General features: G+C 40.1%; 1 protein-coding gene across 1 annotated transcript in view; it reads right to left on the reverse strand.

The window, feature by feature from the left end:
• Positions 1-228: 228 nt before the first annotated feature.
• ANKFN1 (ankyrin repeat and fibronectin type III domain containing 1) overlaps positions 229-26,155 on the reverse strand; it is a 58,894-nt gene continuing 32,967 nt past the window's right edge. Inside the window, exons 8-17 of the mRNA XM_069032661.1 lie at positions 21,516-21,615; positions 20,235-20,367; positions 19,484-19,600; positions 16,026-16,241; positions 13,774-13,940; positions 12,189-12,339; positions 10,226-10,394; positions 6,631-6,797; positions 3,191-3,410; positions 229-1,025 (exon numbers count right to left, since the gene is read on the reverse strand). Coding sequence (XP_068888762.1) covers positions 229-1,025; positions 3,191-3,410; positions 6,631-6,797; positions 10,226-10,394; positions 12,189-12,339; positions 13,774-13,940; positions 16,026-16,241; positions 19,484-19,600; positions 20,235-20,367; positions 21,516-21,615 — 2,237 coding nt within the window. The remainder of the gene's footprint in view (positions 1,026-3,190; positions 3,411-6,630; positions 6,798-10,225; positions 10,395-12,188; positions 12,340-13,773; positions 13,941-16,025; positions 16,242-19,483; positions 19,601-20,234; positions 20,368-21,515; positions 21,616-26,155) is intronic.

The raw sequence follows: 26,155 nt of genomic DNA on the forward strand, positions 1-26,155 counted from the left end.
CCTGCAAACCTGCAGATGCCAGTAATAATAATTCTCACATCATGACAAATGATACCTTTGTGAGACCAGAAATCTGGTGATGAGGTCCAAAGATTAGGATTCTTTAGAGTGGCATGAGTTGCCATTTTGGGAGCTGGATTTTTACCAGTGGTTTTGAAAGTATGGCCCTTATGATCACAACGCTCGTATCTCATGTGGAGTGATGGGGAGCAGTGGAGGATTCTGGGGTTAAAGGGTGCTGCTGAAAACTTCTGGGACAGCAGAACCCAACTGCTCATCTGGACCTGCGATCTGTTGCATAGCACTGTGCACATCCGTGTGTTCTACAGACTCCATGCTCATTGCCCAGGACTTGCCCTCTTCATCCACAAATGTTGTTTCATAAGGCTCCACATGTGTCCTATGGACATCCTGCCTTGGTTCCTCATACTTGCCTTTCCCGTCCTCTGGAAGGCTGGATGCATGAGGTATGAAAGTGCTCTGAGACCCCTCGATGGGAATCTTCACCTGCTCACCGGAGGTAGGTTCTTGAGACAAATCTGGAGATCTCATGAGATGCTGGGTGTAGACACCTTCCGACAGAGAGCCCGACTGAGTCTCACTGTGCACGCGCAGCCAGCGGTGCTGCCGGCTGAAGTAGTTGTAATGTTGGTGTTTGCCCAACTTTTTTTTCCCTAAAAAGCCCAGTGGCTGCTTGGAACTGGAGGACTTGTCTGTGCTTTTCTGTGTAAGCCCTGACATTGTCAGACTGCTCATCTGCTCTGTGCAACATTCAGCACTGGTGTCCAAGGTACCACACTCTGTCAAGCCTTCTCTCAGTGCCAGGCAGGGCTTCATGTCATGGACTTGGAGCACATTGGGTGCGCTGACACTCAGGCCACTGCCAGCCTGCTGGGAGATGTCCTGGGATGAGGAGTAAATCAGGTCTAACTCCCTTGGGCTCAATGCATCGCTGGAGTCGTAGTCGCTGTCAGTTGGGAGGAACACCTCGGAGCAGCCTTCTTCATCTGAGCAGGGCTGGGAGTCTGCAAGGAAAACTGGTTAACACTAACAAGAAAAGTTCAGCAGAGAAATGGCTTAACTGTCATTTATGTGGTTTTTGTCTTAATTTTAAATTTACAGTGCTGGAAATGTATGTGTGTTTCCTCTGTGGAATTGCCCTGGGCTGAGGTGACGGCAAAGGCAGTCAGGGAGGATTTATCAGGGAGGAGTTACAGATGTGTTAGACAGGTGGTGGCAGAATTAGGAAAACCAGAAAGAATTAATTTATTATGTTAAGGACAGGAAAAAAATTGAATTTGAATTGGGAATAAGTTCTGAGATGATGTTTTCTTTTATCTTGCTTTCACTAAATTTCATAGACATGGAGATTTGTGAGAGAAAAAAAATCTCTAATCCAGTTTCTGTTTTTATTAAAGATGTTAGTTGACTTACTCTAGATTTATATCTCTGTAATGGTGAGCAGGGTGCAATTATAAGTGTGGTATGAGGCTCAAGGCACAACATGGAGGATTGATAAATAAAAAACTGCCCTTTTGGCCATCAGGTGCCTTATGAGTGTTCAAATCCAAAACAGACACACGTAATCCAAATGCAAATTTTTGGACCAAATCCCACACTGGCACTGAAATCACTGCTGTCTTTTGGCTTCAGCAGGATCAATAATATAATAAATGGTGGCATGTGTGATAGAATAGATTGATGCTCCATTGCCCTAGATAGTTTATCTTAGATTCCAGGAATTAAACATAGATTTTATATAGTGCTGACTGTTCACTTGGAGCTCATGTAAATTGTCATAGAGCCCAGCACTAACGAATCCAGGGTGTGCAGGATAAGATAATGCTGCAGTTTGCACTGTGCCAGAGCTAAGGATTATTCTGCACTCATGATCTGTAATACAGGGGAAACATAGCTGAGGGAGGGGTGCTGAAAAAGAACACTACTGTATAATGAAGTGGAGCAAAGCACCAGCCTTTTCTGGTTTCTTTTCTTTTAACCTCATGAAATCTAATCAGAAGAGATTTATTAATTTTCCTTAAATGTATAAAATGGCCAAATTGAAAAAAAACCCAAATAATTATTACTGTAACGGTCATGGCAGTTGTTTAATGCAGCATCTGTTGCTTTTGTTTCTACTGTTTCATTTACTTGTTGCTTAAAGACAGTTCAGCAGGATGGTTTATTTTTTCCTCCAAAGTCCTTATTCTGTTAGCAAGATGGGTGTTGCTGTTTAATTTGCTCCATCTTTATTTGTTGTGATCCATTTCTTTAATCAGTTTAATTTTCTGGCTATGCAGAGAAGCAGTAATGTTCCCAGTGAGGTGGGTGCTTATTTGTGTAATTTGTGTAATTCAAAATGCTTGTCTAAAACACTGAGAATCCTGAGAGGTATGTGAAAACAGCTGTTAAACTGGACTATTGGCACTAAAATTTGCTCTATCAAAACAAAGCAAGAGGGGCATAAGAAATAATTGCTGCAAAGCAGAGGAACACTCAAAGCCTGGAAAGAAAATGGCTGTAATACCAGAGAAACAGAAGGTGGCAAATGGAAACTATGGAAAAATCTAAGTTAGATTCTGTCAAATTAATGAAAACTATGGGGAGAAATAATAGATACATGATTGATGAGAATGGATCAATAACTTTTGCTTAGCAACTCATGTCTCATCAGTCTAATAAAACTCTGAACATGTGCACAATTAATACACAGCCGTCATCAGAGCTCTGAAGAGCTTTTGATAATTTTCTTTACCACAGGCTCTGCAGCTGTAATTGGGATTAAGAGAAAGCTTCCTCCATATAAAATATCAGATTGTTGGTGTGGGCAACAAATGAAGCCGTCAGTTTTCACCGTGGATGGATTTTACTGGAATTCTGGACATCATGGAGAAGCCAGTGATAGCATTTGTCCCTTCCAACCTGTTTATTAAGTGATCTGAAACAGCAAGGTGACAAAGTTGGCTGATGATGAACAGTTATTTTGAGTATCTGAAAGTAAAATATGATTGTAAAGATTGTAGAAGGATCTCAGGATACTGAGTGGCAAATGACTGGTAAAATGATTGTTAAGATACTTTGGCAGGTATGGGAAAAAATTGACTCCTTTTATAAAAAGATATACAAGAGCAGTTATAATTAGAAGTGAGTTCTAAGAGTGTGCTTGGTGAACAAAGAAAAGTTCTCTTACCATTCACACCTTTTCTCCTCTGGATTCTAGGCTCAGGGGAAGGGGGAGGTGAAGGAAGACAATCCAGATGTGAAGAGGTGGAGCTCATTTTCTTTTGAGAGTGTTCTTCTGAAAGATCCACAAACTTCTTTATGGGCAGGCCTGCTGCTGGCTGCTTGTATCTTGCATACTGCAGTGCTTCTGTGATCCATCTCACGTCCCTCCAGATCTCATCAATTTGCTGTGGAGGAAAAAATAAGGACAAAATATGGTTAAGTCTGAGTATTAATTCTACCTAAGTGTGTACTTTTTTCAAGAGCCCAAGTAAGTCTGTAGTCCCTGCCAAGAGAGAGCAGCAGGATCCCCTGAAAGAACATTCAGATTGAGGTGGTCTGAACTGATTTTGGTTAAGAGGTACCTCAATTAAGAATGTGTAGTTAGCAGGGGTGAATCCAGACCTGAAGTCTGACATGGAAAGAAAATGAAAATTGTATTTTGAATGAGTAAAAATTTGATCAGTTTGTAGCACACCTGGAAGTTGGTTTGATACTGTACTGGAATAAAAGTGAGACTTCTGGAGCATCTTTGCAAACCCAAGTCAAAGCAATTGCTGAGGTCAGACCTAGTTTTTAACAAAGAACATGCACGTGTTGATACATAAATGGAGGGCAGAAGCACAGCTATGAGCCAAACTGCAGTTTCTCCCTAACCATTTTAGTCTGCGTACATTTTAAAACTATAAATCTACACAACAGCAGTTCTAACACATGCCTGTTGATGGCAATAAGAGACAAGTGCCTAAATCAATAGCAGGATGTAGCTTTAAGTATCTCTGCAGAGAGGAAAAATGCTGTTTAATGTGGGTCTGAAGAGTCTTTTGATAGTGGAACACTTTCAACATCTTTTAACATCATCTTCAAGCCACTCAAGATCTTTGATGGCTGAGCAAATGTTGCAACCATCAAATGACAGTAGCTGTGAGTAAATACCCTCCTGCTGCAGTATCCTTTCTAGAACTTCCCTCATACTTTCCCTACAGAAGGTTCTGAATTTCAAGTGAGCCTTCCTATTAATATTGCAGTGTTTGTGGGAAGCTGCTTTGCAGTTACACAAGCTACATTCTGTAAGAATGGAGTGAGAGTTCTGGGTCAGTAATGGAGAGGCAAAAGTGAGGGGTACTCTGTGCAGTGACAATTGTCAAATAGGGGAGTGACAGAGGGATCAGAGAGTGACAGAGGGATCAGAGAGCCTGCAGACTGATATTCAAAGACAGCTTCTCTTAGCTGGAGATACTTCACAAAATGCATATTCAAAGTGTGAAATTTACTCCCAAGGGATACTGTAGATGCCAGATTTGCTGGGGTAGCTCCTGATAAGCGGTGTTGGAGATAGTATAGCTGGATAGCTGCTTCTTAGTTTTGACCTAGTATGGCCATTTTAATGTAAAGATGAAATCCTGACTCCAGTGATGTCAGTGCAGGCCTTGCCACCGAGTTAATTTGAGCTAAGAATATATATCAATAAGAATAACAAATGGTTCAGAGATTAATTCGTAATCCTGCATAATTTCAAGACTTCAGTATAGCTCCATGAAACTAATTCCAGTTAGCAAACATCTCACCTGTTTGATTTTAGAGATTTTATACATCTTTTCTGTGATCCTCCCTCTCAACCCCAAACAACAACCATCCTGCATGCAGTTTATTAAAATGCAAATCCTGTTGGTTTTCCCCCTGATGCTGTTCTGCAGGACATTGTAATGAACTGTGGTTCTTTCACAATTTAGGAACATTTGAAGCACTAAATGATATCAATTACAGCTTAACTTCAGTTTTAGTTTCAGTGTCTACAGATTCCTTTCTCTGTAACATTCTGGCAAAGACTCCCAAGTACCTTATATTCTGGTTGGTTGGGTTTTTTTTCTTCTTCCCTTTTTTTTTAAAATTATTTTTTATTTTCAGTTGCCCTCTGACTCCTTTTCAGAACTGCATTTATATAGACTCCCTTGCTCTTTACAATGTTTGGTTTGTGTAGTGACTTCAACACTGTCTTAGATCTGGGATCACACAAATGCTCTTGCGGTTTCGTGGTCACCACTGAAGATTGCGGTATGTGGTGGGCTGAGATATTTTTGCCAATAGGTGGAATACAGATGTTTTTCATTTAAGAGGAAACCTCACAAGCCTAATACACTGTCACAATAATTCAGCACAAAACACTGAAGTTTAAAATGTTCTCCCATATTTTCCCAGTGTAGATATGTGGCTCAAACACTTTGGAGAAGAGGAACACAGAACTGTCTATACAGTACCTGCATATGAATATACAAATGCTTGGGTTTGATGTGAAGGATAAAATTTCTCCAATTTTTCCTGCACACTGCAAGAAAGCTAGATTTTCTGAGTGTGAGAATGGGAGGGGATTGAGAGTGAAAGTACAATGGCTCTTCCCTCTCTGCCGTGCTACAGGTTGCCAAAAACTCCTGCACAAGGCAAAGGGGGTCTGAATGCAGAACAAAGAGAAATAGAAATATTGTCCTCTCGTTCATAACTATAGATGGTCAAGCATCTTGTCAAAGGGACAAATGGTTGTCTTGGCTCCTATTCCAACAGAAGATAGCTTGAATATTAAGAATCTAGAGCCGCAAAGTTATTTGCACCTCTCTTGTAGAAAGACAGGTCAACCATACCCATAGATATACTCTGCAAAAGTCATGAGCTTTATCTATAAATAACCAATTACCAAAATGGTTTGCAAAAGGACAGGCTTTGCTATGGTGCACAATGGGATGTAGTTCAAAGAGCCCTGAGTTGAGTAGGTAAAGTCTTGATTTGGGAACAATACAGGAAAATCAGGATGAAAGACAGAGAATGAGCAAATTAGACAAGTATGGTAACAGTGGTGATCCTCCTGCACTGGGGGACTGAAGCAGTGCCACTGCATGGTGCTGGCCATGCTCACAGCTGCTTTTGGGGCCAGCTTGACATATGAAATGCAGAGCTGTGTTCCTGAGTGGGATATTGTTGGTGGAGATTGTCTCCACAATCTAGTCTGAATTTTCATTTAAATTTTTTAAATTGCCACATTATCACAGTGAAAAATGTCCCCAGTTCATACAGACAAAGAAAAACTCTTATACAAATGAATGCCCAGACATGGTGCTAGCTTACCTCAGGTTAGATGGGAGGGAGTTTTACAAGCAGACTGACACATTTCTTTATAACAGTCTAGTATAACTGTCATTTGATTTTACCCATAAAAATCCTTCTATAAAAGCAACAACTAAGGAAAGCATGTTCTGGGTTTGAATTTCATAAAAACAGAATTGCACTTTTGATACAACTGCTCTTTTTATGATGTCTGTGAATAATTCTCCATTTAGATTTCAAATTACAGCCCCATGCAATTTTTAAGAAAGCCACCTTAAAATCTCCTTGGAATAGTCAGAAACAGACTATTACCTGTATGTAGTTTATAACTTGCTGGTGTCTTTGTTTGGCTGCAGCGACTTCACTGTCTGAAATTGCTTCCCTCAGGGATTGCTGGGTTTTCAGAGAGTCCAGCTCTATGACAGCAGAAAGGCGGCAATACAGGCTTATAAATTTTTCCTTGTAACAGCAAAAATGAACTGTGAAAAGACCAAATGCAAAGGAAAATTCTTACATACTGGTTATGAAATATGTAATCCTTAGCTTTCAGAACACAAATTTTATTAAATATAGTAACTAACTCTGGATGGGTTTCTTTAAGCTAAAAATAAATAATACAGGCTTCAGTTCTCCTCTCATTTACACTGTATTTATTCTCTAACTTCACTGATTTCAAAAGAGTCATTTCTAATTATATCTAAGTGAAGGGATAATCAGGTCCTTAGTATGCAGCTCCAGAGGCTGTCTTGCCCTTGATAGTTTTAATCAGAAAGGCTGTTTCTGCGGCTTTTATAGCTTATCATTTCTTTTATCAAGAAAGTAGTAACATGACTGGAAAATGAAACTTTTTTTTTTTTTTTTAATTGACTGTTTCAGAAAGAAAGGATCATTTTGAAGGCTGATAACTTTCTCTGGGGCTAAGCTGGTTTAAATCAGGAACTTCAATGTAAATGACTCAGCAGGAAAAGCCTTGCAGTGATATCACAGTTTGGGAGAAACAATTAAAACTGGTTTAGGTGTTACCACACATCATTCTCTGAACTCTCCTGCAGAAGGGTAACACAGAAAGTTCAGATATGACCTCTTGTTTTGAGGAATTTGACTTTGCAGCAGCACAGAACTATTCAGGCTGTACCAGAGGTAACAAACGACAGAACAGCTACAGTGCCATGGAACTTTGCAAATGTTAATTCACCTGGTGTGTTAAAGCTACATTATTCCAGAACCTGCTGCTGCTCAGGCAAAACTGAGCAGTTACCTCTCCAAATGGCAGTGCAGACATACTGAAACTTGCTGAGGGAGAACAAGTTTTCAGAAATACTTCCCCATTCATTGGTGCTGCAGTAAATGCAAACATACAGCATGATCTTGTTAGAGCAGTGAGTGCCAGTTGGATTTACTGCCGCTGCTCTTCTGGACTGGGGCATGGCATTTTTCAGGGTGTTCCAAGTGTAAAATGCACATATTATTCTCATTGCAAATATTAAAAAAAGAGAGAAAAGTCCCATGTCTACTTATCCCTCACAAACAACATGACTGAGAAGAATTTGTTGAACTAAGAGATCCAATCACAGAAACATTGTTAGTATTAACAATAAAGGCCTAATCTGAACATAGAAATCTCACAAAAAAGTGAAAGAATGAATTCTACCTTCTGGTTTCAGCAATGCCTAGATATTGCAGGGATCCAGTGTGAATAGTGTGTGGTCTTACAGTACATATGCCATATGTGGTGGACTCTTGAGTGAATTACAGCCGCGGTTTCGGCTCCAGTGCTGAAGTTTTGAGCCTTTGTGGTTTTAAGTCAGACCCTTTAATGTTACTTTAACAAATGTTACTTCAACATAGTCTTTTGTGGTTATGCAATTATATAGTTGGTAGCCACCAGTTAATGGGGAATGGAAGCTTCTAATATTTGAGATGTGAATCACAGTCACTTTATAGAACATCAGGGATACATATATAATAAGTCATATTGAAATGTCATCTGCCTTTGGCCAGAGGATTGCTTACTTAAAAAAATACTCAAAAGTGAAATTCAGCTCTCCATACTGTTTTCCCTACCATGAACTGCTTCCCCACTGCACCAACATCCCTGAACAGAGAGGGCTGCACCTGGAATGCCTTTTGGGAGATGGCTCTGTTGCATGTTTACCGATGCCACACCATCCCATGCAGGCTCTATTGATTTGTCAGACCCATGCAGGCTGTGTCCCTGAAATGAGAGGCACTCCTGGCCCTGGCCTGTGTCCCACCTAATGAGAATCAAATAGTCTGCCCAACCTCTAGTGAGGAGATTAATTGCGTCAGAGATTAATATGCTTCACGCATTAATTTGCATAGCAAGGCAGCAGGCCCCTCTCACCAGGAGAAATGATGCGCTCTGTACTCAGAGGCCAATTGGTGGCTTCAGGGTGGCACATCAGAAGATAAAAATCTGGCTTTAGGGCACTGCAGCCGTGGCCATGTGACCCAAAGCACTGTGCTAACTCTTCTCATTCAATTACATTAGCTTTCGTTTGAAGGGGTAACTTTTCCTTGGCAGACTACACCATGTATTGTGTGGCTGTTCCACTCATAATTGTATGGCAGCTCAGATGGCATCTGTCCTCCCACAGCCAGCAGAAACCCCCAGAGCTGTCATAGGCACCACAGTGTGCTGTGGCTGATGTGGCATAAATACAGTGCTGTATTCCTGCCTGATCCAAATGAAATTTGTGTTGCTGGGTGATGGTAGGTCATGGATGAGTTGTGACTGCAGATACACAGGCAAGGCAAGACACTCCATTAATATCTAATCTCCTACATAAGTGATTTGAACAGCACTTGGCACTGATAGACAGGAGATAGGAAGGTAATGGTGTCACATAAACACCTGGGAGGGACATCAACAGGGACAGAGTTGCCACTAGAGACCTTTCCTACAGTGGCTCCTGGTGTACTGACTCGATCAGTTTTGGCACATACCTTTCTCTCTTCTCCAAGGCAGAGGAAAGAAAGATCCCCAGTTTTACAGGCTAAAAGGAAACAGAGCAGACTGATGTGTAAGGCTCAGCAGCCCCCACACTTTAATATTCTCTCTAAAAAGAACTATTAAGTCTTTATGAGCTGCTTTTATGTGGAACCTTTTCTTTTCTCTGTGGACCAAAGAAGAAGAAATAAGAAATAGAGGACCTTGAAGCTAAAGCATCTTATGCCTTCTGTGAAACAGCTGGAAAACTCTGTTTTGGGGAATTCTTACCCAGTCAGCAATGCAATGCAGTGGAGTGGAAGAAGAGAGCTGAATCTGCTACAGCGCAAGATGTGCTCCCCAAAGAAAGAGATTCAAGTCCTGTGCTTTGGCATTTTTCATAACAGGCTTTTGCTGCACCATAGCAATAGAACAGTCTCCAGCATTTTTCCAGGTATCAAAGGGAACAAGATGTCTGTCATGTGGGAAAATCTATTCAGATCTTTCACAAAGCTGTGAAGGAGTCAGACCTTGAGTAGGACCATCTGCAATCAGGATCTGCAAAAATCCCTATTACAAAACCAGCAATTATCCTTGTGACAACTTAGAGAGATGTTTTTTGCATCTCCTCTTGCACTCCAGCCTTGCTGTGTCGTATGTAATTTCTCTTGGTTCTGTGTTTTAAAGAACATCATCTTGCAAAGAAGCTTATAGACATATAGTGGATAACTGTGGGCCTTGCTCTCTGCTTTGCATTTCAATAACGATGGCTACAGTATATGCTTTAACCGCCCTGCTCCCTCTGTAACTTGTACACCGTTATAGGGAGTGTTGTTGCCAAAGCCATCATGTGATTTATTGACTCTCCACTGGGACAAGGGGGAAAACAGATACAACTTTGTGATTTTATTATAAGGAGACTGGGTTAATATTTCTAGGTGAAGCAAGCTACTATACCGAGTTCAAACATCTGAAGAGGGAGGTTAAGAAATCCTGAGTGTGGGGTGTAAGGATTATTCTGTCCTGGGGCAGTGCAGACGTCGTCTGAGGCGGGGAGCAGGAGAAGAAAGGAGACATTGTGACCCAGTTCCAACACCTCCTGTGTGTACAGACGGAAGTGCTTAGCCTGTACAGGGACACGCGCGGGGGAAGGAATAGGAGAGAATTACAACATGGCACTTATATAAACAACACCCCAAATGATATAAAACATTAAAGAAAATTTGCACAACATCAAGCTCGGAATTTTTATAAAACGTAAATATTTGGGGCGGGGGGTGGTGGTGGCTAAAGGTGGGTTCATGTCACTACATAAAATAAAGATTTAAAGCTGCAATGTTCCACATTAAAACAACACACACAGGCACAACCCCCCTGAAAACAACATTTATGTTTCTTATTAGGCAGAAAATGATCACATGCCATGTGCTTTTCAAGATTATGATTGCATAATTATGTGAAAACATGAAAATGGATTCAATTAAAAACCTTTAAGATTCAATTTAGGGTTGGTTAAGAGAAATATGCAGCTCTCCCTCAACACAGCACTGAAAAGGTTTAACAAGTGCTGCAGCAAGAGAAAATGGCCCAGGCAGGAGTGGCCTGAGGCTGCTCAGAGCTGCTGTGTGCAGCAAGCACTGCCTTCTGCCCTGGCTGTGTCCCAGTGCCACTGTCCCTGCTCCTGGTCACCACAAAAATAATAAAAATACATTAGTAAATCTGTGGAATTAAAAATTCAATTCATTAACATAAAAGTTTGGTCCTGAGCCATCAGACCATTTGCATCTGTGTTTAACTGTAAGGTCATGTTGATGTCTATCTCTCAGGCACAACAGATGAGCTCAGATGCTTGGCTGAGCTGCAGCCTCAGGAACATATTGCACAGTGATTTCAATATTTTAGTCCTTAACTCTAAAAGAAAAAAAACAGTTGCACAAAAGCTATAACCTCCAAGCAAATGCAGTAACGTAGAGACCTGTACAGAGCCCTATTGAATTAGAGTAACTGACCACAAGGCAGCACACCATCTGTCTTAATTTTGGATTTACTTGAGTCTTACTTGGCTCTTCTCAGGCTAGAAGGTGCAGCACTGATGGATTCCTTTTTAAAAGCAAAGCTTAAACCTTTCAAAATCAAGAAATGTAGAACCAGTTTAATTTATTTTAAGGCCACATCTTTCTAGCTGCACAAACAGACCTTGAAGTGAATATAAAGATGATTTACTTCTGCTTTAAGACCTCTTTACTCTTGCAGACCAAAATAAAATGGAATCAATGTAAACAAGAAACAAACTTCTTAGCTTATTTTTTCATGGATCTCTCACATCATAGATTATTCTCCTTGACTTTATTTATTCACATATGCATTTCTTGTACCTAAATGTAAAGCCAGAAGCCAGACACCTCTCCTCACTCACAGCAATCTGGAGGTCTGGGACTGTATGTTTTAGAAGGGGTACATTCATCTGTGTGCAAAAGAACAGCAAAATGCTGTTCCTGTCATTACCAGGCCTTTCCTACATCCTCACTCGAAGCCTCCCAAAAGACAGTCACTTGCTGTGCTTGCCTGGAAAAATGCCTCTTTTTCTTTGTCAGCTTGGTAAAGGTGCTCAAAACTACTGCTTTCATGCAAAAGAGTTTATTTGCACCTGCCTGAAATTGCAAAAATAAGCTAAAAGATGCAAAAATAGCAGGTAGTTGAAATTTGTGTCCTAATCCTTGAATGTTCACATGTCCAGGACAAGAACTGTTTTACTGAACATGTTCCCCCTTAGAATAATGGAATACAAAACTTCTCTGCTTTGTTTTTCTTGCAACCCGGACATCAAATCCCTACTTATGAGTGACACAGTTTGTAGCTTTTTGTTGTGTTCTTAAGAATGGGGTTTTAAAAAGGTGAGAAATCCCACAAAGGCAAATACCTGATGCAGAGGTAGATTGATCTGTTTGAGGAGAGCTTTCACTGCTGTCTGGAGCTCATACAAGAACAATTGAGTAGGGCAGTCTGAAGTCTGATCCATACTTTCCACAGATTCTGAGCCAGAAAGTGTTTGGATCCATTCCCACTCATCTCTGTATGTTGAGTCAAGTTAAAATTAGATATATAACAACAGCTCAGTGCCCAAGCAGGAATTTGGTGTATGTGCATTTGGGATCTGTTGATCGTTTAATCCTCATATACCAAAACAATCTAAACTTGTGCAATCTTGATTGAACTCTAACTTTGAAAAGTTTTCTTTTTCTAGCATGTGTACATCAGGCTGAACATTCCTCTGGAAGTCCAACTACCTTTGAAATATTTCAGAAAGGCTTTTCACTTCAGATTTTCTCTTTCACATTCTTCATTCCCTATCTACCACAGTATTTTAAAAAACATGCATTGGAAATTGCTACAATTAGCAGGAAGTTTGATCTCTGTGAAGGACTATCTTCCACTCACTGCAGCCAAAGAAATTCCTGCTTTCCTCCACACATCTCTATTTGAGACCTGATAAACATGGGAATCAGAGTTCTGGATCCAATCCCTAATTCACCCTGCCCAGTATTCAGTCTTGAACAGCAGCCAGCATCAAACATTAAAAAAAAGAATGTACAGGAAACCTCACTACAAGACAAGTAATAGTTGTGGTATAATCTGTTCCTAAATAAAGATCTGATCTTAAACTTCAAGAGTCAGGGTTTGCTATAAACTCTGAAGCCTTAGGCTTTATATTCCTTCCAACATTGTTGTTAGTATTCACTACTACATTCTGGATATCCTTGTTATCTATGTAGATATCCAGTTCCTTTTTCCTCATGCAAAATTCTCAGCTGGTTGATGAAATGATATGGGATCAAAAAGCTCCAGAAAAAGGTCAATAAAATGTGTTGCCCACTAGGCAAGGACCAGGCAGTACAAAGAGTGCCCTTGCCAATGGATAAGGGAAGCAGTGGACAAGGGGAAAATGGCTTTCCCAGAGCACAGGAGTTTGCTGTCTGGTTGCATTTATAAATATAGTTTCCAATTGCTATGTGTTTGCTGTGGTTTAGGGTGACAAATCAAAGATATCACACAAGAGAATAAACAGAAAAATCCCCCACACCAACAGCCCATAGTCAGCGAAAATCGATGGAAAGTGTGGCACTGAATCCACTGAAGGCTGTGCCAGGGCTGCAGGCTATGATCTTCTGAACAGGTCATTACCCCTGTGCAGAGCTGGAATAATCATGGAATACCATCCTTAGAAACCAATGGGCCCCTATCCACATGTTCTGGATAGGCCTTCAGACTGCTGGGAAAACTCAGGTGCACCTGTTTAGCTCAGCACAGATCTCTGGGATGGCACACACTGGAGCCAAACCCTTCTGCCACACACCAGAGCCAAACCTTGCTGCCACCTACAATTTTGCAACAGCAGAATTGCCTTGGCCTTAACGCTTGATCAATTGTTTCAAACTTAAAACAACTGTTCTCTCTGTCTGTGTGTGTGTGTGTGTGTGTGTAACCATATCTATATATTCACTTACTTGGAGACGTTGCTGTTGTCTCGGATTTTGACGTGACACAGGACATTGGGCAGCTTCTGCAACACAAGCACTTTGATCTGGTCCACAGAACTGCAGAGTTTAAGGTAACCCAGATACAAGCCGGGAGGGAGGCGCTGCTGACTTCGTTTGTGATAGGAAAGTATGTCCTGTTTTAAGGGAAACAGTCCTACATAAAAATCTCATATTTTTTCCATATAAGCAAAAGAGTTTGGGAGCAAAAAGCAACAAAAGTTTTTACAGCCCTCAAATTCAAAAATTTAAATTCAAAGAGCATTTAAGCACATGCTTAAGTATATGAATAATCTCTGGTAGTTTGGGTGCACTTGGACAACTTCTCACTTAAAGCCATACACAGGATCTCTAAGGTCTCCATGTCATGCAGGAATTGGCTCTGACAACCTGAGGTTTCAATCTTCTGCAACTGTGGTGTTTAAACTGGCTTAAATAACCCCCACCTCTGCCTCCTGTCTGATCATTTCAGTGGTGAGCTGGGTCAGGGAACTGATTCCTCTGAAAAACAACTTGGGAAAAGGAGCAGTTGTTTTTCAGCTGAGCAGTTCCCTGGTTCATGTTTGGTTCGTGGCTACACAGAGGGAGCAGAGCAGCACTGGGGAAGAGCTGGGAGAGAGGGGCTGCAGGAGCCAGGACTGTCCCCAAGGAAATCCTAGCCTACATCTCTCCAAAACCTGCTCTGTATCACCTGCTGTCAACAGGAAGATCTCTGTCAGCACCGGGTTTGGTAGTTTGCAAAATTGAATTAGTGGCAGTGTTTTCTGAACAAATATCTTTATCAACAAATATCTTTATCAACAAATAGAGCTTAGAAGAAATTAGTATTGATGGTGAATTTCCTGAGACCAGGAGACATTTTTAGAGCTATGTATAGCAGTCCTCCAAAACTACCTGAAAAATGATGTCTGCTGCCATCCATCCTGAGAAATGTGTGCTTCTGCAGTGGGTGAGGATTAAGACACCTGGCCCTATGCCTTTACTCTTGAAACCATCAAATTATCTGCCAGTGCTATGCTTGGCTCTGACCAGTGCAATTAGACCCTCATTTTCACAAGCACTTCATGAACAAAATACCCACTCAATGATTAAACAAGTAATAGAAGAAAGGGTGGGCATTAGATAGGAATGTGTAAACCATTAGGGGAACATTTTTTCCACTAGGATCTCTGTGGAAATCTGATCAGGCCTGTATTTTGCTTTTCCTAGTATAAAACTTTTGCCCAGATTGACAATTTTCTGCACCTTTAACTCACTGTAATACATTAAATCTAGCATAGATCAGGTAAGTTTTATTGTCTTTTGGAAATTTTTTCACATTCCTAAAACCTGGTAACATATATTTTGATTGCCTGTCACTTCCTGGTATGAAAAGCAGAGTCTCTGCCGAAGAAGTGCCTCTAATTCAAAAATTAACCACAGCAGCCATCATCTCATGTATGGTGCTAAAGAAGGGACTAAGACAATGACTTATCTTGTATTTTGGGTAACTGTGCAAGAGTTCTAGGGAGATTGGCTGCTGTTACCTACAGAAGACATCTTAACATGAACTGTCTCTGTTTAATATGAGTTCAGAGATAATTCTTGAAGGGCTGAACCCCCACATCTCTCAGTGATGGTAGCTGAGCTGAGTGTGCCAAGCAGCTTCTGAGATCAATCCTTACCTTGGCATTTTTCTAATTGCAGGTCTAGGAGCATGTGATGTAGAAATTAAAGGAGGGTTATGGTCAGTAAAGAATTCTTTAGTGACTGTACCAGGCTCCAAGGAACCCTGAATCCCACAGAACAAGTTTATTAAGTAGAACAGTAAAGTTTAAAACCTAGATTTAGTTTTCAGGGTTGGATGGAAAAATCTTACGGAGTGTAGAAATTTTAAGTGTCTGTAGAGGTGCTTAAGAACATCCCAGAGAATTTTAAAGCTTTTTATATCCCTTGCTACAGAATTCCATAGCCTGGTTTCCCGAAATTGATAGAAACAACTATTCTCTGCTAGGACTTTGAAGTAATTTCTTTAGAATCTCATGGATATTTTGCATATTAAGGATGTGATCCCAGACCCACTGGAAGTAATATAAGTCTTTACTCTCAATGAGAGCCTTGCCATTAATTTTATTGGGCACTGGACTAAGGCCTAAAATTCTACGAGACCCTTCCAAAAATCAGGACTCTGGCACAGGCTTTACAAAAGCAAATAACACACAGTAAGAGAAGCAAAGCACTACCTGGATTGTTATAAGCAAGATGTCTAATGCTGTTGGCTCCTCTGGAGTTGAAAGGGATTTCCTCTGGCTCTGTAGTTTGGATACCTGCATCCATTTGCCATTAAAAAATGAGTACAGACTCTCCACTTCTCTTACAGTAACTATCACCATATTGCCATGTCGATCCTTGATTGGCTCATAAAAAACTCTGCCTAAATTGTGAGTTCCCAGCAAATTCTAGAAAACAAATATAAAATGAAAGTTATTTATCACATATCAGAAGAGTGTTGTTTGATATGTAACTTGGTGCTCATTGACATCAGTCCCACTGACTTCACTAAAAATGAGACACACTGTGTTTCTCAAACCCTTGCCTTACAGTCATATCATTTAGTGGCAAAAGGAAAAGTTTTTCTTTAGGTTGTGTTTGTGGATTGACTTGTGGATCCTCTGATGCATTTGGTCCAGTAGTGTTTAGTCCAATGTTTAATGGAGAACATCAGAAAGACTATTACAACCCAATGCCTTTGTAAAAGACTTATTTACTGCAAAGAAATTAACTTATTTGGGCCAAACTTCCTAGTTTTGCCCAGTCATGTAAAGATGAAGGATGCAATTTTTGAAAGCACTCATTGTTGGTCTGCTGGTGATTCCTTTGATTTGAACTTACTTAAGAGCTGGGTGCTTATCTGAACCTTCCCAGAACTAAATGTCAGAGATCATATAAAATTCTTCTTCTTTCCCCGAATCATTCATAACAGACACTTTAAATGTTTTTTTGCTATGTTCATTAACTATAATCTCCATTCTCTGTTCCCCATTTTAAAATTATTCAGACTCTTTTCAGCAACAAAAGCAAGAGACCCTCAGGTTTGTGCTGTATGCAAATAGTTCTGGAGCTAAACTGTGGAGTGTGTTTGTGAAGAAGCACAGGATCTGAAGAGTCATGGACCCTTTTACTTCAAATACCAAGAATGTGCTAGACAAAACAGCCAGAAACTAACAGAACTACAGGGGAAAAGCTCTCCAGGAAAATATGTGAGGATTAAAGAAAAGTAATTTTACAAGACTCCACATAAAATACATATTTTGGTTAAAATCCCTTTCCTCACACAGTAAGGCATCTGCTTATAGGTGCAAACACACTCAATCCAGTGACCAGCCACTGAAGAGATTCCCAGATGTCTTAAAGAAAAATGCCTAACATTTAAAATATGCTCATTACTTTGTGATTTTTCAAGACATCTACAGTAAGCTGGATAGGGAGAAGGGTAATTTAAAATGAAAACTTGAATTCACAATGAAGCACATTGTATCTTTACAGAAGTGCTGTACATTAACTTAATGATGTAAACTGATAGATTATCCTGAAATTAATTATCTGTACTTAGCAGGCAATATTTACTTATCAACTTTAATATTATAAAAATGTTTATAAAATCTTAGTATTCAGCACAGTGACTGGGTTTGGGTGGCATAACTTGTCTATTTTATCTTTGTACATCCCCTTCCAGTTCAGACTGTTGGTGTCTACATAGCACCTCTCCTCTGCCTTTTTTAACTGTTCTGCCTTTTGGGGTTTGTCTCCTTCTCTGCCTAACTCTGGGGGTCTTGAGTGCACATTTTGTGCTAATCCCTGTGTCTCCAGCTGGGGCATATCCTGGCAGTTGTCCTTAGCCATCTAATTGTCATATTATCACTGCAGCATGTGAATGTGCCCAGATGAAAACAAACAGTTCTTTACTGTCACTATGTTGTGAATGACATTCCAGCACAGGGAATGGGGGACCTACTAATATCAATATGGGATCGATTCATACCCTAAAAAAGTTTTGTGTATGCTTAGCTTGTTACCCCATCACTTGTGCTTTGTTTGCTTTAGTTGTCTAGGGTAACAACAGGCAAAGTTGCAGTCCCTATTGTCTCTGAATCTACTGATCTAGTCCCTGAGCAGCTGCGTTATCACTGATCTTTTCCATCCTGTCCTAAATTCCTGTGGAGTCAGTCTATTAACTGCCTCAATAAAAAGTATTCAACCATATAAACTTTATTGAGATCCTTCCACTGGTGGATCCCATTAGGCCACACACCATTAGAGGTTGGCAGTTGGGTGACAATCCCTGTGGTCTTCAGGGACCAAGCAAACAGAACAGACATTTAGAGCAATAAATTTGGCAAAACTTCAGCAGAGAAATACACCACATGGGCACATTTGCTGTGTCTCTGTTTTTCAAGCTCTACATTTGGCATCTCTGGTAGCAAAGAAAACCACAATGCACTGGGAATGTTGGGTATCTCCCAGTGCAGGATCTGTTAAGGGGATCTGCACAGGGGGGATGGACCTGAGCTAACCAAAGGAATTTGTGCTACCTGAGCTGAGCCAACCGCACCAGGGGAATATGCAGCAGATATAATTAAAACTTTCTCTAGTGACAGCTTAAAGGACTGACAAGCAGCTGCTGCTTAACACAGGTGGTCCTCCAATAAATGTGCAGCAGGCTGGCATTGATATATTTTGGGACACTTTGGGGAAATCAGTCCAGACAGGTGGTTGCCCAGGAAGGCTGCTCTCCTGCACAGCATGCTCTGCCAAAAGGTGTGAAACAAACCTCACATGCACATTGTAAATAATGGCCTCACAGCATGTGGCTCTCCCAGCTGCTGCAAACCAGGTTATTGTGCTGACACAACCCGTGGGATGACGTGTGGCCAACACAGTGCCCAGCAATTAGGATCTTCAGTAATGCCATGAGTGTACCACAGATTTTTTGGGAAGCTTTGGTGACCTCAACAAAAGGTAGAAGAAGTGAGGCCTGGATATACTTTTTTGGTAACAACAATGCACACAGCTTTTTGAAAATGTATTTTCCCACAAAAGTAGCTATTTTAATGAAAGTGTCTGCCTGCCATCTAGAGATTTCATGTTGTTGTGAAACCCAGCTTCAAAGCTTTACAATAAAGGTAGAAATGTTCTGCTGGAGAAAGTGTAATTTCTATTTGCATAACAAGTAGTGAATTGAGACACAGAAGGATTTAAGTGACCTGTTCAGTACCACTCAGGTTGCATCTGTAGCAGAGGCTGAATAGAACAGAGTTTAAATGCTTCATTAATAGATTAATAATTAATAATGAATAGGCCTATGAGAGGCTTTTGAGTGGCAAATATTAGGATTATAACTCTTGCATTCCCAATCTGCAAACTCACTGGCTTCTCTGTAGTCATTATTTACTGATTCATATCTGTTTGTTTCTTTGTCTGTTTCTTTTGTTCTTTCTTTCTATTGTTTCTTTCCTTTGTTATGCCTTCTCTTTACTTTTAACGTAAATCCTTCCCTCCTGGCAGGAGAGGCTCAGTGCTTCATTTCACTGGAGATGAGAATGCTGCTCCAAAGAACAGTCCAAGGGACAGTGGGCAGCTCTGTCCCTTGGAGACTGGAAAGTCACTGAGCTAAGAGCCAGAAATATGCCATGGGACCCACCTGTAGCTGTGCTGCTGCGGAAAGCATCTTCTGCCTGGCCTGGAGTGCTGTGGATGAGGACACGGACACAGCCATGTTCTGCCTCAGCCACCTGATGTCATCCCACATGCAAGACAACTGCAAAAACAGATCCACTTCAACCAGTTCTTGTTCTCAGCATTTGCAAAAGCAGAAATGATATTAAAATGCATTTTGGACTTGGAAAAATCAGTAGATATTGCACATTTTGTGTTTCTGCAGATGGCAATCAGCTGCCTGGATAAACATGATGCAGATACTGACTCAGACACAGAAGGTGTTCTGTAAACATCAGGAACCTGTTTCAGTTGATTTTGGACTATTGTGCAAAACTGATTTACTGTTCTTTGTGGTATAAAAAAAGTAATGTGAAGACAACTTCAGCGATGGCACAACCACAATACCAAAGTTAAAACCCCTCGTTATTTCTTTAGGCTCTTGCTCTAAATGTCCCTAAAACCTTTACGTACCCACATAAAAGTCACTCATATAGGATCATACATTAAGAGTTAATTGTGTCACTGTCAGTGGCCCAGTCAGGATTTAATCCACATGAATGGTTTGTGGAAATTGCATTTAACATGATAAATTCAAATGATAAATTAAGTGATAAAGCACTTAATCATTCAGCTTTTTAATGACATAATTTCATACATTCAGAGTGATGAGCAAAACCTATGCATTGCTAGCAACAAATTCGCAGAAGCAATAGATGAAATTAGACTCCCATTACCTTTGTGAACCACAGGAAATCCTGCATAACTGAACTAGTGTGAGAGTCATCGATTTCCACAATTGGGATTTGATCTTCATTGGTAACTAACAAATTGTCTTTGTGAAAAAGTATAACAGATAAGTAGAGTCCCCTAAAGAGAGAAGGAAATACTATCAAACACCTTTCATGTCTGTTCACATCCATGCCAAATTTAGTCAAAGAATCATAGATGTTAAGTTCTGAGGAGACAAAGTAAATCATCTTGTCTAAAGTTCTGTGTAACATAGGTGCAACTTCAGTCAGTGAGTTCTGAAAAATATATGGGAAGTTTATCACTTTAGATGATGTGAGACTACATGAATCTAAGAGATTATGGATCTGTGCAAGGCATGGACATCAGTTTTAGTGAGAATTTTGCCAGAATACACAGTACACAATGGAGGCTTTATGCCCTTTAGAAATCAGAAATTTTACTAAAACTTATCATTAACATGCTTAGTTCTGCCCTCCTTTACTTCAGAGCAAGTCTGAGGTAACTCGATTGAAATCAGGTGGATTATTATGGATTTACATTGGTATACTTGAGTGTAATTTGGCGAACATATCTGCAAACCTATTTATAGAGATCATTCCTTTCAATATTTACCACCGCAATTAGTTACATATGTTAAGTAGTTACTGCAGGGAATTTAAAGACTCTGGAGAGCTCTTCTGAAAGAATTAAACTCTTACCAAAATACAAAGAAGAAAAAGCAAACTGAACACGCCTGGCAATGAACGAAGAAATAATCCAGAATAAGCAACTTCCATTTGCTAAACCAAATTGTCAGGGCTGAGGGTTGGGTTACAGTGGGCTGCAAACCCAGCTGAGGATGTCAGAGAGTTCTCTGTGTGGGGCTTGTTGCCAGGGGACTATTCAAATGCTATCTGAGCTCTGTGATTGATATTATGAATGAATAAATGTTTTAGTTTCATTAATGAGGAGCAACAGAGGCGGTGCTTTCAAACAGCTCAGTAGATGCACTTTGGGCTTGCACAGAATATTTCACTCTGTTACAATTTGAATCCATTTCCAAAAGTAACATGGAAAAAATTCTATTGATTTCAGTAGGAGCTGGAGCATTATTTTCCTGTCAGCTGCACCAGTCTTACACATCTGTGATTTTATCAGTTCATTCTTCCCAATTGCTGTCTCATCAGTAGTGGCATATTCACACACATTGCTAAGGTGCTTTTCTCTAATACAGAACAACAGCTGCTGAAATTCAGAATGTCTTGAACATAGAAGGAATGACAAACCTTTTCAGAGTCTTCACAAACTTGTTTGATGAATGGAAAAGGTGCTTCAGGCTTCTGGAAACCGATTGCTTGCGACCAGCATTTTGTAATTTAGAACTTTCTGAAATGGCAAAAAGAAGCAAACCAAAACCAGCTCTTAAATTTCAGTTAGTGTCTCATAAAAACCCCTGTGTTTCTTGAACCACAGTACTAAATTTCAGTCAGTGCCCATTACATTCCTTTCAAAAGACAACATTTAGAAAGATGCTCAAATGCAACCCTTTGATGGTGTTTTCATTAACTTAGTGATACACAGCAGCAGACAATTTCCTTACTTGCTGCAAACTCAGACAAGATAAAGCTGTTTTGCTCCGAGGCAAGCTTGAACCAGCACTACACAGTCTTAATGCTCAGAACAGATGGGAATTTTGCAAGTGGTCTCAAAAGCCCAAGAAGGGATTTGAATCATCAGCCAACATTCAAGGGTGTTGTAATTTCTAAATTTCTTACCACATGTAGCTTCAGCTTCTAAGAAGTGAATAATTGGTGCCCTGGCTGTCACTGACATCCCAGCATCACCAGTGTAACCTAAGGAAAAGCTTTAAGGAGACAAGATTGACCCTCATCTTTCTGTGTGTCACATTGAATACATTTGATTTTGCTTGGATTTTTTTTCTCCATCACAACAACTTCCACTCATGTATTGCCTTAGAGCTTTCACAATTACTTTTGCTCCATAGTAATCTGGAGTCCAAGGAAGAGGTGTTAAACTTTTTTGTTCACTTCATGTCAAAGCTGAGACCTGCTGTGTGCCTGCCAGCATCTCTGAGCCAGCTCTTCAATAGAAGAATTTTGTAAATACAAATATTATCCCAATGTTCTAAGAAAATATTGTTAAATTTTTATACATTACATTCTCTTTCACATTGATGAATTTGACTTAATATCTTTCTTTCTCTCATGCATGGTCTTGTAAGCCAAGGAAATATCTTCCAATGGGAATTGAAAGCCATGAGTTCTGTGTAACAGCTGTGAACACCTGTGTGCCTGTGAGCAGGTTTGGAGGGGACACCAAGAGATGGCAATCAGGGACATGCAGGACTTTATAGTGTACTGGCAGTTGTTGTCCACATCTGGATTTGAAAGCAATGGGCACTTAACACTGTTTGGGTTTGGTTTTGTTTTTTGCAACGTCTGCCCTGTTTCATGCTGTTGTAAGAGAAACAGCAGAAATATTTAGTTTGAAAAATAGAGTTAAATTGTGATACAAAAAGAAAGACAAAATGAAAATGTAACTGCACAAGTGCATCTCAGTTTTCCAGGATGTGACTATTTATTTGGGTGAAGCATGGATCCCCATCCAGATTGAAGTGTAAAACATTTTGAGGGACACCCATCTTCAGTAGGAAAAAAAACATGACTCATGAAAAGCCTCTGACTGAAAGCTGCTGATTGTCTGCTTAGGTGTTCTCAGAGTATTTCCCACTTGCCTCTGGTGCAGAACAGGAGGTGCCTGTCTGTGTCTCCCTAGTGAGTGCTAATGTTAAACATTGAAGAACATCTAAATTTGCTGTTGTCAAAACCCCATCTGTGGAAGTGCTCGGCATATCTTTAAATGCTGAATAAATTCACACCACGATTGGCACATTGGAAGCCCCAGCAAGCAGACACATTGTTGGCAATAATTACTGCTCTGTGGAGCAGTGAGTACAAAGAGAACAAGGTTCTTTTGGGGGTGAAATCATACAGTTCAGATGTATGAGACTTATTAGATCATCAAATCCATTGTCTTTCCAGTGCAAACTTGTTCTCCATGGCATATTCTCCAATGCACTCTTTAGCTTAAACAGACTCATCCAAATCCATGATTCTTCCTTTGCTTTCTTTTCCTTCTAAAAATATTCATTTGTATTTCTATCCATATCTCCTCAGATAACTGTTATTTTACTGTGAACCTTTTTCAGTGTATTGTAGTAATGTCAACCAAAAGCTACATGAAAACTCCTGACTTACTGTTTCCTTTTTCCAAGGTTAAGACCAATTTAGGAATATAAATTCCATTCTAATTATTTTCTTCTGTATTTCCTCCATCTATACAGAGGGAATGGAGGAGGAAATTGCTGAAGGCAAAGCAACATAATTCTGTAGAAAACACCCAGAGACTGCAGCATTAAAATAAGAGGGCACATTACAAGTGAAATATATGTTATTGGTCTATTCAGTGGTTTGGGTTTAGTCCACAGCTTTGCAGAAGCCAACAGCAAAAGAAGTAATGTAAAACTAGAAGGAGATTGTGAACTCCCCTACATTGCTATTTGCTTTTGTTTTACAGTATTGTGTATCTAGAAGCCAGAAAACATGGAGCTGAAATTAGAGGATAATTTGGATCTGCAGGAAATGGAACTTTGTCTGTTACTTAATTAACTAATAAATAACATAGAGTAACTTTCACGGAAAGTTACACCAGTAGCAACACAGTGAGTTTATATTAACAAATGATAACTGAGCTGTGAGCTCTTTTAATAGAAGCCTGGGAGTGAACACATAGCAGCCAAGATAGGAGAATTTCCAGTGATTAGATTTAGATTAGAAGCATTCAAACCTGGACTGAAATAGGCAATTAAATAGAAAGGTGTATTTATGACACTGTCAACCTTTCTCTTCAAAGGTAGAGGGTGTATAAATATTTCTTTGCAGTTTTTTACGTAAATACAACCCATACTTAAAAGCAACTTCTTGGAAGAACAAGAACCAAGCTTCCCCCTCAAGCTCGTGTGCATCTGGGGTCTCTTCTTAAATTCCCAACCTGAACTTCTCAGTCTATAGCTTGGTTCTCAATTCTACTTTTGTATTGTATTCTCACAAAGAATTATAAGTTAAACATCTTAAATGCCCTATGGAATCAGTGATCCCTCTCTTTACTAAATGCAATTAAAACTATGTGCTCTGCTTGTGAATCAAACTAAAATGAGAACATTTTTATTTCACCTCTGACTTGTCTGGTAAAATACATTTCAACTGAATTTCAGAAGGAAAATATCTGGTAAGAATTCTACTGAAGAGTTGGGTTCATTTCTTAATGAATCATCACACAATTACTTAATCCACTCTGAATTGTTTAGAAAGAGAGATCTACAAGAAAAAAATACTTAAAAATATGTATTTGAAGTGTTGCCAGGACACGCAATTGTAGTAACTCAGTTATGATAGTCTGTAGCATGGTATTATGAAGACAAATGGATGACTGTTATTTGTAATCATCAGGGTTTTCCAGAAGATTAAACATATGAAAGCAAAGCTTCCTAAGTAATTCCCAACGAGATTTCATCATATCGCAGAGCAGGTTCAAAAGCAACAGCTGATCTAATTCCAAAAGCTCTTAAACTCACTGTACATTCCAGTGTATTCTTCCTGGTATTTTTGTAAGCTTGTTTTCTCCAGCCCCTGCAATGCAAAGCACAGGGCAAAAGGCAGAGCCTGAATGAACAGACTTGGGCAAAGGATCTGCCTGGAATGTGGGCAATGTCCCCTCCCAGATCCTGCAGGAGTGCACAGCCTCACTCCTCCAGCCCCTCTGAGTTCTGAGGCTTTTGCCTGCTTTGTTCAGGTAATCTCAGACCTTTTAGATTGATTACCCTCAGTTTTTTCCACCTTCCTTTCACTCGTCCTGCACTCTGAGCCAGCCTGAGCAGCTTGAGCAGGACATCCCATATAAGAACCACTGTGGGAATGGTCAAGGTGCCTGGACACCAGGTTTGATCCCAGCTCTGTTCTCACTGAGCTCTAACTCATGCAGAGCCTGGTTCTGCTCTCACAGCTCATCAGTGGTTGTAGGCAGATTCAAGGATCTTCCTCAAACAATGTTTAGCTGTTTACTGACAGCTCTACAACAAATGGAGCAAACAGAGGTCACAAGATTGGCATTAACCAGTGTGGTAAAGGGAATCATGGCAAAGAACAGAAAAATCCCTGGGCAGGTCCTCAGTCTGTGTGTAACAGCAGGGCCATGTTGATTTCCATCCTGTCAGTCAATCATGCTAATTTACATTAATTAAGAATAGAGATCAAGCCTCTGTATTACATGAAGTGAAAGCTGTTACTTGGGGTTTTCATATACAGCAGCTTATCTCAGATCCTTGATCAAACTCCTCAGATTCCACTGAGGTCGATAAATATCAGAATAAAATTTCTGAGCCGAAGTGATGTCATAATTCTTACTTTTCCTGCAAACTTTGTTTTGATTCCTTACCAAATTAGTGAAATAAAAGGGATTGACATCATCATATATTTAAGGCAAGTTCCAAAAGTTCTCCTGTGATGATGCCATCCTGATTTATCCAAAATATACTACTGTGTAATGCTAGCATTGCAAGCAATTATGAGATTTTTATTTGGTTGGAGGCAAGGGTGTTGCTCAGGCTGACTCCACAGTGTGATACTGCCCCATGTGAGGTCCCACAGCCTTTCAGGCATAGAAGAAAATGTTCTGAGCTAAACACATTTTCTGTATTGTTGTTATTTATTATTCCAGGGAAAGGTGTTAGGAAATCAACAATGGAGTTGTCTGTGCTCAGTTTTGAGACTGGGGTTAATTTCAGGAGCAGTGGAATTTTATAAGAACCAGGCACTGGTGTCAGATTCTCAAAAGGAGGGATTTTCTG

This window comes from Aphelocoma coerulescens, chromosome 18, assembly GCF_041296385.1.
Source record: "Aphelocoma coerulescens isolate FSJ_1873_10779 chromosome 18, UR_Acoe_1.0, whole genome shotgun sequence".
NCBI classification, from domain to species: Eukaryota; Metazoa; Chordata; class Aves; order Passeriformes; family Corvidae; genus Aphelocoma; species Aphelocoma coerulescens.